Genomic DNA, 14,192 nt, shown 5'->3' on the forward strand with positions numbered 1-14,192 from the left:
ACGTAGCATACAGCACAGAGCCACGTAGTATATTGCACAGCGACGTAGTATACAGCACAGAGCCACGTAGTATATTGCCCAGCCACGTAGTATATTGGCCAGCTACGTAGTATATTGCCCAGCCACGTATGTCACAAGTTAAAAAAAATAAATAAACATATACTCACCTTCCGAGTGGCCTTTGTAGTCCTGTCGCCTCCTTCTCGTGCAGGCGCGCAGGACCTGTGATGACGTCGCCATCACATGACCGTGACGTCATGGCAGGTCCTTCTCGCAGACCATCCTTGGCACCGGAACCTGCCGCTTGCATGGAGCGGTCACTGGAGCGTCGCGAGGAGCGGGAAAGGCGGCGGAAGGTGAGTATATAATGATTTATTTTTTTAATTACTTTTAACATTAGATGTTTTTACTATTGACGCTGCATAGGCAGCATCAATAGTAAAAACTTGGTCACACAGGGTTAATAGCGGCGGTAACGGAGTGAGTTACCTGCGGCATAACACGGTCCGTTACCGCTGGCATTAACCCTGTGTGAGCGGTGACTGCGGGGAGTATGGAGCGGGCGCCGGGCACTGACTGCAGGGGAGTAGGGAGGGACTTATCGGACTGTGGCCGTCGCTGATTGGTCGCGGCAGCCATGACAGGCAGCTGGCGAGACCAATCAGCGACTTGGATTCCATGACAGACAGAGGCCGCGACCAATGAATATCCGTGACAGACAGACGGAAGATAGATTAACACTTTTCGATATTATATATTTTATTATATTTATTATGTATATTTATCTATATTTATTATTTTTTCACAGTTTAGTCACTTTTTTTCACCTTTCAAGTATCCCTTTGGAGCCTGTATACCTTTGATTGGTCCTTGTCCTCTGTGACGCTGCTTCTTCTTCCTCATCATTTGGATTCCGGACCTGTGACTTTGGACATTGCCAGTGGTTGAACAACCATAAAGAATTTTTCCTATATGGAAAATGACAAATATATTGTTAGTATCATATTACGCATTTTAATTTGTTTTTCCCAATTATCACTATTTTATTTATTATAAATCATGATGCACATATATTATAATACGAACATGTTCATATTCTGTCCCTAATTTATTATTTTCCTCATTTAATTTAATCTAATTTTATTTATTTTTTCCAACTAGCACATCATGATTTTTACACATTTACACTACCATTTGTATTATCATGATCCTTTTTTCAGATATGTTCATATATGTTCACACAACCGTTTGCACTTCACATCCCATTCTTTATAATTCGCAGTATATCATTTTATATTAACAATTTTTTCCTTATTCATGATCAGCTTCTTTATCACTCTTTTTACCTTCACCAATATCTTCCCTAATATTTTTTTCCATATATCGTTCATTCTTTATAATCCATATTACTTTTATATTTCATATCCATCTCAGATTGTTTTCTCTCATATTTTCATTAGTTAGTAATTTAACACTTTTTCTTTGTTCATCCTCTATTTCCTGCCATCTCTTATATGCTCTGTAGCGCAGCAGGACCTTATACTTACCTTCTAGGACCCGTTCACCATGTGACCCACGTGCTCTGCTCCACCAATGACAGCAGGCTGAGTGGAACGCACACCGCCACTGCGTTCCACTTGGCTCCACCCATAGTACTCGTGTGGCACCCCAGGAGTTCAGGTAGTACAGTGATGTTGCCTTCCTCTCGGGGAAGGTAATGTTATACCTGGAGACAGGAGGGATCCCTTTGGCAGGTAAACTGTACATGCAACATATTCTGACTCCAGGCCAGGAGAGGGAGCTCAAAACCTGGTTTTAGGGGAGCTTCCCTATATCCATCCTGGTCTGGAGGAGGGGTTGGTCAGTCTGGTGCAGACAAGAGACAGGGAAGGAGCACAGAGGAGTGATTAGAAGTTTAAGGAGGGCTGTGATTGAGCCCCTCAGAGCTGAGACGCAGAGGCCGGGCACCGGGAGCCTGAGGCTGTAAGGAACTGCAATTCCCACAGCAGAACCGGAGGGCATAGGACTATACATAAATTGCCCACATCACACCTGTGGTACAGCAGCATTCTAGAGCCTGGAGTCACCGTGCAAAGAGACCCCAGCGGAACGGCTCAAGCTGCCTACCATGCAGGCACTGTCCCAGGACTTGAGAGAACAAAGACCTTGTTAGGACACTACAGATAGCAAGGCACAAATAGACCAGCGCAAAGTGGAAGACTCCCAAACCGACCAGTCATGGGGGTTTCCACATGTCTTCAGGCTGCCTGGACTTCATCTGTACGTGTTGATGGTACCCTGGACTGTGGCCTGCTACCATCAGTAAACCAGGTAAAGACTGCAACCCTGTGTCCTTCGTTTATTTACTGGCAACCCACCATCCTTGCCCACTACACTGGGAGCCCTGCTTCACCTGTAGGAAGCTTCACCATCTATGCTGCAGTAACATCACCCCAGAGGACCCCTTTAAACAGCGTCGGTCCCCTCTGACAGAGAACCACAGGTGGCGTCACGAATACAGGCTTTATTCACCAAACCCTTAAAAGACTATTCCCCTTTTAGCTTGAGTGCCCAGGGTATGGACCGGGTCGCAGCCACCGTGACATCCCCTTTAAGTGCGACCGGACTTGGTACTGAGTACCCCAAACCCTGTCGGGCGACTCACTCGCGTCCCTCAGACGCCACGTCAGCTGATTGCGGCGCCGAGGGTCACGTGGGTCTGTGGCGAGGCGACGCCTGGTAACCTCCAGTGCCGTCATGCGTCACGCCACACCCACTCCATCTCTTGTTGGCTGTTCCCTGTTTAAATACAGCATTCCCTCTGGATGTCGCCACCCCGACGAAAGGCAGACGCCGAAACGCGCGTCTCGGTGGGCGTATCTTAGGTATTTATGTGAGGATTTATCCCTTATATTTCCTGTACCTATCAATCAATATTTATTGAATTATGTACACTCAGCACATGAGTGATCCTATATTTGTTGTTGATCCCTCCACTTCCAGCACAGGCATTTTACCTCTCATTTCTTTTTTCCCCCATTTTCTTTGCCCTATTTTTTCCTCCATATATCCACTATTTAATCTGCACACACTTACCACATCCATCCATTTGATTTACTTATGCAGCTTCTAAATAGCGATGTTATGTGTATATGCTGATAAGATCAGGTCATATGATGGCGATTTTGCACATAGGCACTTTACATTTTATACTTTATTGTGTTGCTGCTAGTCAGAATTTCTGCATTGTTCTTCCGTCCCTTGTGGTGTGTCCATCTTTTCCCTCTGGTGTTTTTCTCCGCCTTACCTCACTTGTGGTGTTACCTATATAAGATTTAAATAACAAATAAAATATCCTATTAAATACTACATTTTGGACCTTTTGTATTTGGTGTTTTCCTCTGTTTTTCCTTTGCACACGATGCGGATTTAGTGCGGATCCGAAGCAGATTTTTCCGTGTAGAAACGCTGCAGTTCCGCAAAGTGATTTAAAGTACAATGTAAATCAATAGAAAAAAAAAAGCTGTGCTAATGGTGCGGAAAATCCGCATGAAAACGGCTGCGGATCAAAAGAAGGAGCATGTCACTTCTTTTGTGCGGAACTGCAGCGTTTCTGAACCCTTCCATTATAGAAATCCGCAGGGGTAAAAAAAGCAGAAATCTGCACAAAATCCGCTACAAAAACGCCCAAAATCCGCATAAAAAATGCGTCAAATCTGCACCTGCGTTTTCTGCCAGGAGACGCGGATTTTGTGCAGAAAATTCTGCACCCCAGTCCGCAACTTGTGCACATAGCCTTATTGCCGATGTGCAGATTTTGTTGCCGCTATTTCTGCAGGTGTAAATCAGTTCCATTCATCTGATTGGGGTCATTTCAGATAAGAGGCAACTGCAGCAAAATGTGCACTGTAAATACTCCCTTGTAAGGGTAAGTTCACACTATGCGTTTCTTCACCACCCATTCATGTCAGTGAATGAAAAACGCTGAAAGTAACATGGTCTATGTAAAAAAAAACTAAAACATGCAAAGCATTAAATACTAAAAACAATGTGTGTCCATGAGGTTTCTGAAAACTCATAGGCTTCACTGTAAACAGCAGCAAAAACGCCCAGTGTGAACTTAGACTAATGGGGAAAATGAAATCTGCCACAAAATCCACAGGCAACATTTGTGGAGCAGATAAACGGCTGTGGGAAAATTCCCGCCAAATACTCAACGTATGACTTAGTTCACAGCTCTGACACCTGCGGAAGAGCACATGACGCTCCAGCAGCTCCACAACTTGCTACCCGACCACTCCCACACACGTGACCGGTCACATGGTCGGGACGTCATCACAGGTCCTTCAGCAGACCTCTACTGTAGCGTAATGAATCAGACTTTGAGAATTGCGCATGTGCGGGAAGACTTCAGCGTGCCGGAGTCGGGGAGGTAATTGTGTGGATGTGGTGGTACAAGTTCTGGCATCCGTAACTTCGCATGGTCGCACTGCAGAGTAACGACATATAGCAAAGCCTGGCTGTACGAGTCCTAGAGCCTATAGTATAAAGCCTCGCTTGCCTGAAATAGAGGCCGCTAGAGGGCGCCAGCTGCATTCGTTATTCACAGTGCTTCCCTGATGTGTGTAGCGAGCGCCCCCTAGTGACAAGTTGCTGGCAATGAATGTAAAGTACACCTGTGGCTGGCACTGTTTGTGAGTGGGCCGTCTGCTTGCATAAATGTGTTTTAAAGGGGCTGTCCATTAGTCCTATTTTTTTTTTTACTAAAATGTATGCATTTGGGGCTAAAAATAATTTCTGCAATTGGGTTTCATAAAAAATGTTGCATTGTTTGCCAGCTATAGCTCCTGTGTTACACTATCGCTGGCTGCAGAATGAGTTAACTGACAGTCTGTCAGCGAGCTCTCTCAGATTTAGAGCTAGTTTGAAACTCTTTTCATCTTCTTTCTGACATCCTAGCAACTGACTTGTGATTCGAACAACATCAATTATAGATGTGCTGCGAAAACGAAAAAGCCAAAAGGTGGGACGTTTTTGATGAAACTCAACTGCAACTTTATTTTTAGCCATAAGTTAAGTAAAGAAATAAATAATTGTCCCTATAGGTGAGCGTTACTGGTCCCTTATATCGGTTATATGGGGCACTCCGCTGACTTTATAGGGATGATTGCTCATTTGATACACTGCAGTATTTCTGTAAGGCCACGTTCACACGCTCAGTATTTTACCTCAGTATGTGTAAGCCAACACCAGGAGTGGGTGATAAATACAGAAGTGGTGACGGGTTTCTATTATACTTTTCCTCTGATTGTGCCACTCCTTATTTTGCCTTATAAATACTGATGTAAAATCCTGAACGTGTGAACGTGGCCTAATACTGACTTTTATTATTAGGCCTTGCTTTTTACTATCCAATTTCAGGGAGAAGTCTGCAGTTTTGTATTTTTTTTTTTTTTGCATTTGAGAAACATGGAAGCAGCACTGATGCTAAAAACAGAGGCATGGGCCCAAAATGTTTGAAAACTGGATAAAAAAAACTCATTAAAATCAACCTGTTTTTTCTTTTTTTTTTTTGCACACAAAAAGGCCTCATTCAGATGTCCGCTCTATCAGGTCTGACTTTGTAACTTAGACGATAAACCTGGGGGCTTCCATTTGGCACCCGACTATCATCACAAGCAAACAGAACCTCACCGTCATGTTTCAGGGGCATTAATGAGGTTGATAACCTTTCTTTCTGACTTCATAAATGCCATAGTGGCTAATTTTCCATGATCAGTTCCTGTGCCCAGACCATTATTGTGCCAGACATACTGTATATGGTGATTTCCAAGAACAACCCGCCTGCTGCAATAAGCAGCCACCGCTCCAACAGGTACGGTCGCACCTTCCTTTGAACAGGCATCATCTTTTAATACATTTCCCCTGAATTGAGTTGATGATGTGAGGATTTAAAGAATTGTTTTATTTTGTTTACTTTTTTATATATATATATAAATCAATAGTACATATGAAAATCTGAAACTTTATAATAGATCTGATCAGAGAAATCTGTTTCTCTCTCTGCCAGGACTGATCAATTATTTTCAAAATTCTCAATTCACTGGTAAAATGTCTGTTCATATATCTTTAATACAGGTTTTCTGATTACTGAGATAAGAGATGACGATCAGTACTGTATTTTCAGTGGAATTTGCAGCAGTGTATTTCTGGCTTCCCCCTATATCCTCCCTCTTCTTCCTCCATAGAATTTTAAAAGCACCAACTGTCAAGTCCTCTCTCAATAATGGGAAAATCAGTCTTCACTGAATACAGATTTTACCACTGAATTGAGAGTGAAAGAACAATCCATTTTCTTGATAATATCTATTACAAAGTTAATTATTTCGACATAAACTATTAAAAATTAAAATAACGGTTACTCTTTAAATGATCATTATATAGGTATAAATCTCTTTTATTATGTTTTTTTTGTGGCCAGTCCCAAGTTTTAGTCTCCCAGTGCGCAATAATTACTGCTATAGCTTTTTAGTCCAAATCTGGGCAGTAGCGGAAAACAAAATTTGTAAACTAACCATGTTAAGAATGAATTTCAATGCAACGTCCAGGTTTTATTCACATTAACCGCTATTTTTTTTTTCTCTCGATTTAGTGAAAATGCTGTTCAGTCCATTGGCTTTGAAAAGGATTTTCGCACCAATATTGTGCCACAGGACAGCTGCACGATTTGGAAGTTTGGCTAGAGAAGGGCTCATTCTACAGTCGGCATCAAGCAATGTGTATGAGAATCTGGCGGTTGAGGACTGGATTCATGATCACATGGACCTGGAACAAAAGAGTGTCCTGTTTCTTTGGAGGAATTCGCCAACGGTGGTGATCGGTCGGCACCAGAATCCATGGAAAGAATGCAATCTTCATCTGATGAGGGAGAAGGGGATTACTCTGGCGAGGAGAAGAAGTGGCGGTGGGACCGTATTTCATGATTTGGGAAATATCAACTTAACTTTCTTCACATCCAAGAAAAAATACGATAGAATGGAAAATTTACATCTAGTTATTAGGGCTCTTAAGTCATTGCAGCCATATTTGGATGTACAAGCCACAAAGAGATACGACCTCCTGTTAGATGGAAAGTACAAGGTGTCGGGGACTGCTTCAAAGCTTGGAAGGACTGTTGCATACCACCACTGTACACTGTTGTGCAGTGCCGACAGCTCCCTTTTACCCTTAGTGCTGTATAGTCCTTATGACGGCATACATAGTAATGCCACGCCTAGCGTGCCTTCACTTGTTCAGAACCTCTCCCATGCTCATCCATCGTTAACATGTGAAGCCGTTATGGACGCCGTCACCAAAGAATATAGTTTTCTGTATGACGATAAACCAATAATTCATGTAGTTGACCCAAGTGATGAGGCCTTCTTTCCGGGGATTACACCAAAAATAAAGGAGTTGTGCACTTGGGATTGGATTTATGGAAAGACGCCAAAGTTCGATGTGCAGAAGACCTTTCAGATTTTGCATAAGGATATTGTGGTGGATGGTACTATAACCATGTCTATAAAAAATGGCCATATAGAGAGCTGCTCACTGGCACTGCCCAGTCACTGGCTGTCCACGCAGCATGGCTCTGAGCTGCAGGAGAGTTTGGTCGGCAGTAAATTTTGTCCAAGAGAAATAATTTTCTTAGTGACTACTTTATCAAGGAGCTACCCAGACGATGATGATGTTCACACAAAGTGGAACTTGATATGTGAGAAGTTTGTGTCAATTATGTAATTTTTAATCATTTTACTGTGTTATACAATAAGTCTGTACTGTTTCTAAGGGTACCGTCACACATTGAAATTTCCATCGCTACGACGTTACGATTCGTGACGTTCTAGCGATATCGTTACGATATCGCTGTGTCTGACACGCTACTGCGATCAGACACCCTGCTGAGAATCGTACGTCGTAGCAGATCGTTTGGAACTTTCTTTCGTCGCTTGATCACCCGCTGACATCGCTGGATCGTTGTGTGTTGACAGCGATCCAGCGATGTCTTCGCTTGTAACCAGGGTAAACATCGGGTAACTAAGCGCAGGGCCGCGCTTAGTAACCCGATGTTTACCCTGGTTACAAGCGTAAACGTAAAAAAACAAACCGTGCATACTCACCCGTCGGTGTCCTTCAGGTCCCTTGCCGTCTGCTTCCTGCTCTGAGTGCCGGCCGGAAAGTGAGAGCAGAGCGCAGCGGTGCTGCGATCTGCTCTCACTGTACGGCTGCACTCAGAGCAGGAAGCAGACGGCAAGGGACCTGAAGGACACCGACGGATGAGTATGTACTGTTTGTTTTTTTACGTTTACGCTGGTAACCAGGGTAAACATCGGGTTACTAAGCGCGGCCCTGCGCTTAGTTACCCGATGTTTACCCTGGTTACCCGGGGACTTCGGCATCGCTCCAGCGCCGTGATTGCACCGTGTGACCACAGTCTACGACGCTGGAGCGATGATTATACGACGCTGCGACGTCACGAATCGCAGCGATGAAAATTTCAATGTGTGACGGTACCCTTAGAAGGTTTTTTTTTACCACACTAGGATATTAGAGGTAATATTAACAGACTAATATGTTGAAAATGCTTTTGGGTATCATGTAATATGGAGTAGCTATGTAGAAAAATATTTTATTAAAAATCTTTATAGATGGATTTTAGATGAACCCCTTCTTAACATTTCACATACCTATACATTATGTTCAGGAAGGGGTTCCCGACCAATGACGTACAGTTACGTCATGGCGGTTTGCACGGTGATCGCATGAATTACAATTGCTGTGATTGACTGTTCAATTCTGAGCAGTCAATCACAGCGATTTCAATGTTTTGTCAAACAGAATTGCCTGAAACTTTTAAGTCAGGCTATAATTGGTGCCATAACAGCAATGATCATAGGCTGGTTCTAGGGAACAACAGCCCCAACAATGATTGGTGCGATCGGACAATAACATCCAATCGCACCAATCAGTGAGCACGCTGTATCCCATGCACCACTCTGTGTTTCGTACAGACTTGATACAGCCCCTCCAATAGGTTGTAAAAATTGTATGCACTCTAAAAATCCAAGGCACCAGGTACCTTCCTTCCACAAAAATAGTTTTTATTGACACCAGTGTATACACAGGAAAACTAGCAACGTTTCAGCCACCCAGGGCTTTTGTCAAGCCATGAAAAAAAGCGCATAGTCAAATAACCCAAGACAGGAAGTATTTATAGTAAATCAGTCATGACCCGCTCCCCTTGATTCCTCCTGTTGGCCCAACCTCTGTTACCGTAGATACACTACAACAAAAAATAAAATCAATATAAAATACTTAAGAGAAAACATCACAGGTCAGTGATGGAACGGTAATTGTTAAATATACAATCCCAAATCAGGACAGCAAATGAGCCAGTGCCCAACGTTAGTGACCCTGTATGGACTTCATCCCCTGAAGATTCGGAGCCACAGATTCCAGATTTTGTGTTGCAATCAGGAATCCAATTTGACACCACCGGCCTCACAGAAATCAACTTTTTCAAAGTCTTTTTCTCTGAGAGTTTTGCAAACCTCATGGTGGCCGAGACAAATTTGTATGCTCAGCAATTTTTATCCCCAAATCCCACTCCATCACTTGCTAACTGGACCCCTGTAGATGCAGTAGAAATGAAGTTTTGGGGCCTTGTCCTTCACATGGGCTTAGTGAAGAAGCCAGAAGTTAGCCAATATTGGAGTGTTGATGTTTTATATAACACCAAAAACACCTAAATACAATTTGTTTATGCAGCCCACACACACCCCACCCACGTAAAAAATAAAATGTCCCTCTCTTCCCAAAGACTGTATTCAACTGATGAACCATACACGTTCCTTGCCTCTAACAGTGAGGGAGGAGATGCCACCTTTCTCTATTTTTCCTCCTCTTCCTCTAGTGATAATGAACCCCCACACAGATGCCCCAGGACAGCAAATGAGCCAGCACCCACCATTAGTTACCCCCTATTGGACCTCACCCCCCAAAGATTATGAGCCACAGATGCCTGATTTTGTGTTGCAATCAGGACCAATTTGACACCACCGGCCTCAGCTTCTTCAAAGTCTTTTTCTGTAAGCATTTTGTAAACCTCATGGTGGCCCAGACAGATTTGTACCCCCAACAATTTTTAACTCAAAATCGCACTCCATCATTTCCTTTCTGGACCCCTGTAGACACAGTAGAAATGATGAAGTTTTGGGACCTTGTCCTTCACATGGCGTTAGTGAAGAAGCCAGAAGTTTGGCAATATTGGAGTGCTGATGTTTTATGTAACACTTCAGTTTTCCTCATGGCTATGTCCTGGACATGCTTTGAGGCCATCCACAAATTTGTGCATGGTACCTACCGCCCATCAGCATAGTTTTTTTTCTTGAGATATATGAAACAAGGCGACTATTGTTAGGCTTTGTTGCTGTGATCGCAATGATTGGCAACCTGTGCTCATGCTGTGGAAGTACCACAGAAGGATCCAGGAGCTTTTGCTAAATGTTATAGTCAACTCCTGCTCATACAGCATGGGCACAACTTACGTGCCAATCCTGGAGTATAACTATATACCTGATTGCTTTATGGTGGTTTATCTTTTTTTTTATTTTAAGGGGCAAAGTATGTAAAAAAAAAAAACAAAACAAAACAAAAAAACAAAACAAACATTATTTTGTTCCTTTTTTTCTGATGTTTACTGTTCAATAAAAATAAACTTTATTCTATAAGCCATTCTGACTATAACTGTAGTAATCTCTACACAATAAAGCAATTTGTGATGCTCAGTGTGTTTTATTCCAGAAGTGAGTTAACAGATTGTGTTCCAACTTTTCCATTTAGTTGTTTGTTTGTTTTTTCTTTTGTCAAGGAAAATCTATATCAGATATATACAAAATAAGAAGATAAGATGAATCTGAACAATCAACTGAGGGGAAGACCGAACAAAGGGAGCGACAATAAATATACATGTTCCTGTGCAATAGATACACACAGTGGCCTGTAAAAGTTTGGGCACCCCAGGTTAAAATTACTGCTATTGTGAATAGTTAAGCAGATTGAAGATGAAATGACCTCTAAAAGACCCAAAGGTAAAATGACACATCTCCTATGTATTTTAGGGAAGAAAAAAATATATATAGTTTTTTGTTTTTTTTTCATTTTTAAAATTACACAAAGGAAAATGGGCCAATGCAAAAGTTTGGGCACGCTAAGGGTATGTTTCCATGGTCAGTAAATGCTTCAGATTGCATGCGTACAGCCGCAGCGGCCAGATGTTACAGCTTAATGGAGGGGATTTTATGAAATCCCATCTCCACTATGTGTGCAGGTACACCTCTGGCTTCCCTGCTGATACGCACATGCGGCGCATCTTTCCAGACCACAGCATGTCTGTTTATCTTGCGGAGACCCTCCGTCTCCGCAAGATAAATATCACTGTCCAATGTATAGGATGCGGTGATTCCGCATTGTTCAATGAACACATGCAGAATCACTGCATGTACAAAAGCCGGCAGCGCTTTGGACGGAGCGGACATGTGCTGCGTCCAAAGCACTGCTAATACTGAACGTGGAAACATACCCTTAGAGATTTGTGTGCGCAGATAGCCTTGACCAAGGTTTCAGACCTTAATTAGCCTGTAATTAAGAAATGGCAGTTAAAAGGAATAGTGGTGGTCAAGATAAAGTCTCGAAGATGAAGGAAAATTTCAGTGAGGGCTGCTCGTAGGATTGCTAGAGAGGCAAATCAGAACCCCCGCTTGATTGCAAAAGACCTTCAGAAAGATTTTGCAGACTTTGTAATTGTGGTACATTGTTCTACTGTTCAGAAACACTTGCGCAAATATGGCCTTCGTGCAAGAGTCATCTGAAGAAAACCTCTCCTGAATCGTCACCATAAAATTCAGAAGTATGGAAAAGAATGTCTTAACAAGCCCAATGTATTTTGAAAGGAAGTCCTGTGGCCCGGAGGTTTAAAACTCTTTAGCCACAATGATCAAATGTATGTGTGGAGAAAAAAGGACACAGAATTTCAGAAAAAGGAACATCTCACCAACCATTAACCCCTTCATCCCGAAGCCTGTTTTCACCTTCCTGACCTTACCATTTTTTTCAATTCTGACCACTATCAGTTTATGAAGTCATAACTCTGGAGCGCTTCAATGGATCCCACTGATTCTGAGATTGGTTTTATCATGACTTATTGTACTTCATGATAGTGGTAAAATTTATTTTTCTGTTCATTTGTGAAAAATCGGAAAGTTGTCAATCTTTCAATTTTTATGCCCTTAAATCAGAGTCATGTCACAAAATAGTTAATAAATAACATTTCCCACATGTCTACATCACCACAATTTTTGAAACATAACTTTTTTGTTAGGAAGTTATAAGGGTTAAAAGTAGACGAGCAATTTCTCATTTTTACAACAAAATTTGCAGAACCATTTTTTTAGGGACCACCTCACATTTGAAGTGAGTTTGAGGGGTCTATATGACAAAGTACGCAAAAGTGACACCATTCTAAAAACTGCCCCCCTCGAGGTGCTCAAAATCACATGCAAGAATTTTATTAAACCTTCAGGTGCTTCACAGAAATTAATGGAATGTGGAAAAAAAAAAGGAATATTTAACTTTCACAAAAAATTTTCTTTAGACCTATATTTTTTTTTTTTTACTTTCTAATGAACAATACAATTTGTTGTGCAATTTCTCCTGAGCGTTATGATACCCCATATGTGGGGGAAAACCACTGTTTGGGCACACAGCAGGGCTTGGAAGAGAAGGAGTGCCATTTCACTTTTTGAATGTAAAATTTGCTGGCGTAATTAGCGGACGCCATGTCGTGCTTGCAGAGCCCCTGATGGGCCTAAACAGTGGAAACCGCACAAGTGACACCATTTTGGAAACTAGACCCCACAGTGAACTTATCTAGATGTGTATTGAGCGCTTTGAATCTCCAGGTGCTTCAGATAAGTTTATAACGTTGAGCCATGAAAATAAAAAAATCTAATTTTTCCTAAAACAATGTTATTTTAGCTCCAAATTTTGTATTTTAACAAGGCTAACAGGAGAAATTGGACCCCAAAATTTGTTGTGCAATTACTCTTGAGTTCACTGATACCCCATATGTGGTCAAAAACTATTTTTGAAGCACAGTCCAAACGGAAGGAGTGACATATTAAGGTGCAGATTTTGCTGGACTGGTTGGAGGGTGCCATGTCCCATTGGCAGAGCCCCTGAGATGCCAGAACTGCAGAACCCCCATAAGTGACCCCATTTTACAAAATAAACCTCAATGAATTCATCTAGTGGTGCAGTGAATATATATTGACACCATCGGTGGCACTAAAATTTGTCCCACAATTTCTGCTGAATGTAGAAATACCCCATATGTGGCTGTTCAGTACTGCTTAGTCACACGGCGAGACTCTGGAGGGACGGAGCGCTATTTGCCTCCTGGAGCGAAAATTTTCCTCTAATAGTTTGCAGACTCCATATAAAGAACCCCTAAGGCCGGCGTCACACTTGGCGTAAGACAATACGGTCCGTATTTTACGGCCGTAATACGGCCGTAATACGGAGAAATGTTCCCAAAATAGTGATCCATAGGCAGGGTGTGTCAGCGTATTTTGCGCATGGCATCCTCCGTATGTAATCCGTATGGCATCCGTACTGCGAGATTTTCTCGCAGGCTTGCAAAAACCGACATCTAATGGATTTATGTGCTCAAATGTTCGGGAAAACATATATACAGTATATATATATATATATATATATATATATGTCATTGAGACACATATATATCTATTCTGTATTTATATTTAATTCAGCGCGATATCTGTGAAAAGCCGGTAATTCAATTGCCGGCTTCTCATTTCTCCTGCACAAACCCGACATGATATGAGACATGGTTTACATACAGTAAACCATCTCAAATCCCCCTTTTTTTGCATATTCCACACTACTAATGTTAGTAGTGTGTATGTGCAAAATGTGGGCGCTGTAGCTGCGCAAATAAAGGGTTAAATGGCGGAAAAAATTGGCGTGAGCTCCCGGGCAATTTTCTCCGCCAGAATGGTAAAGCCAGTGACTGAGGGCAGATATTAATAGCCAGGAGAGGGTCCATGGTTATTGGCCCCCCCGTGGCTAAAAAC

The 14,192-nt window shown here is 42.2% G+C and overlaps 2 protein-coding genes across 2 annotated transcripts in view; one reads left to right on the forward strand and one right to left on the reverse strand.

The window, feature by feature from the left end:
• Positions 1 to 1,188, reverse strand: part of TSGA10 (testis specific 10) — a 177,355-nt gene extending 176,167 nt beyond the window's left edge. The window contains exon 1 of the mRNA XM_077296527.1: positions 828 to 1,188. The gene's annotated coding sequence lies outside the window, so the exon portion shown is untranslated. The remainder of the gene's footprint in view (positions 1 to 827) is intronic.
• Positions 1,189 to 4,249: 3,061 nt separating this feature from the next.
• On the forward strand, positions 4,250 to 10,808 carry LIPT1 (lipoyltransferase 1). The gene is made up of 3 exons (XM_077296528.1): positions 4,250 to 4,432; positions 6,653 to 7,829; positions 8,560 to 10,808. The coding sequence occupies exons 1-2, from the start codon at positions 4,396 to 4,398 to the stop codon at positions 7,777 to 7,779; spliced, it is 1,164 nt and encodes a 387-aa protein (XP_077152643.1). The 5' UTR covers positions 4,250 to 4,395; the 3' UTR covers positions 7,780 to 7,829; positions 8,560 to 10,808.
• Positions 10,809 to 14,192: the final 3,384 nt, after the last annotated feature.

The sequence above is a fragment of the Ranitomeya variabilis genome, chromosome 3, assembly GCF_051348905.1.
Source record: "Ranitomeya variabilis isolate aRanVar5 chromosome 3, aRanVar5.hap1, whole genome shotgun sequence".
In the NCBI taxonomy this organism is placed as follows: Eukaryota; Metazoa; Chordata; class Amphibia; order Anura; family Dendrobatidae; genus Ranitomeya; species Ranitomeya variabilis.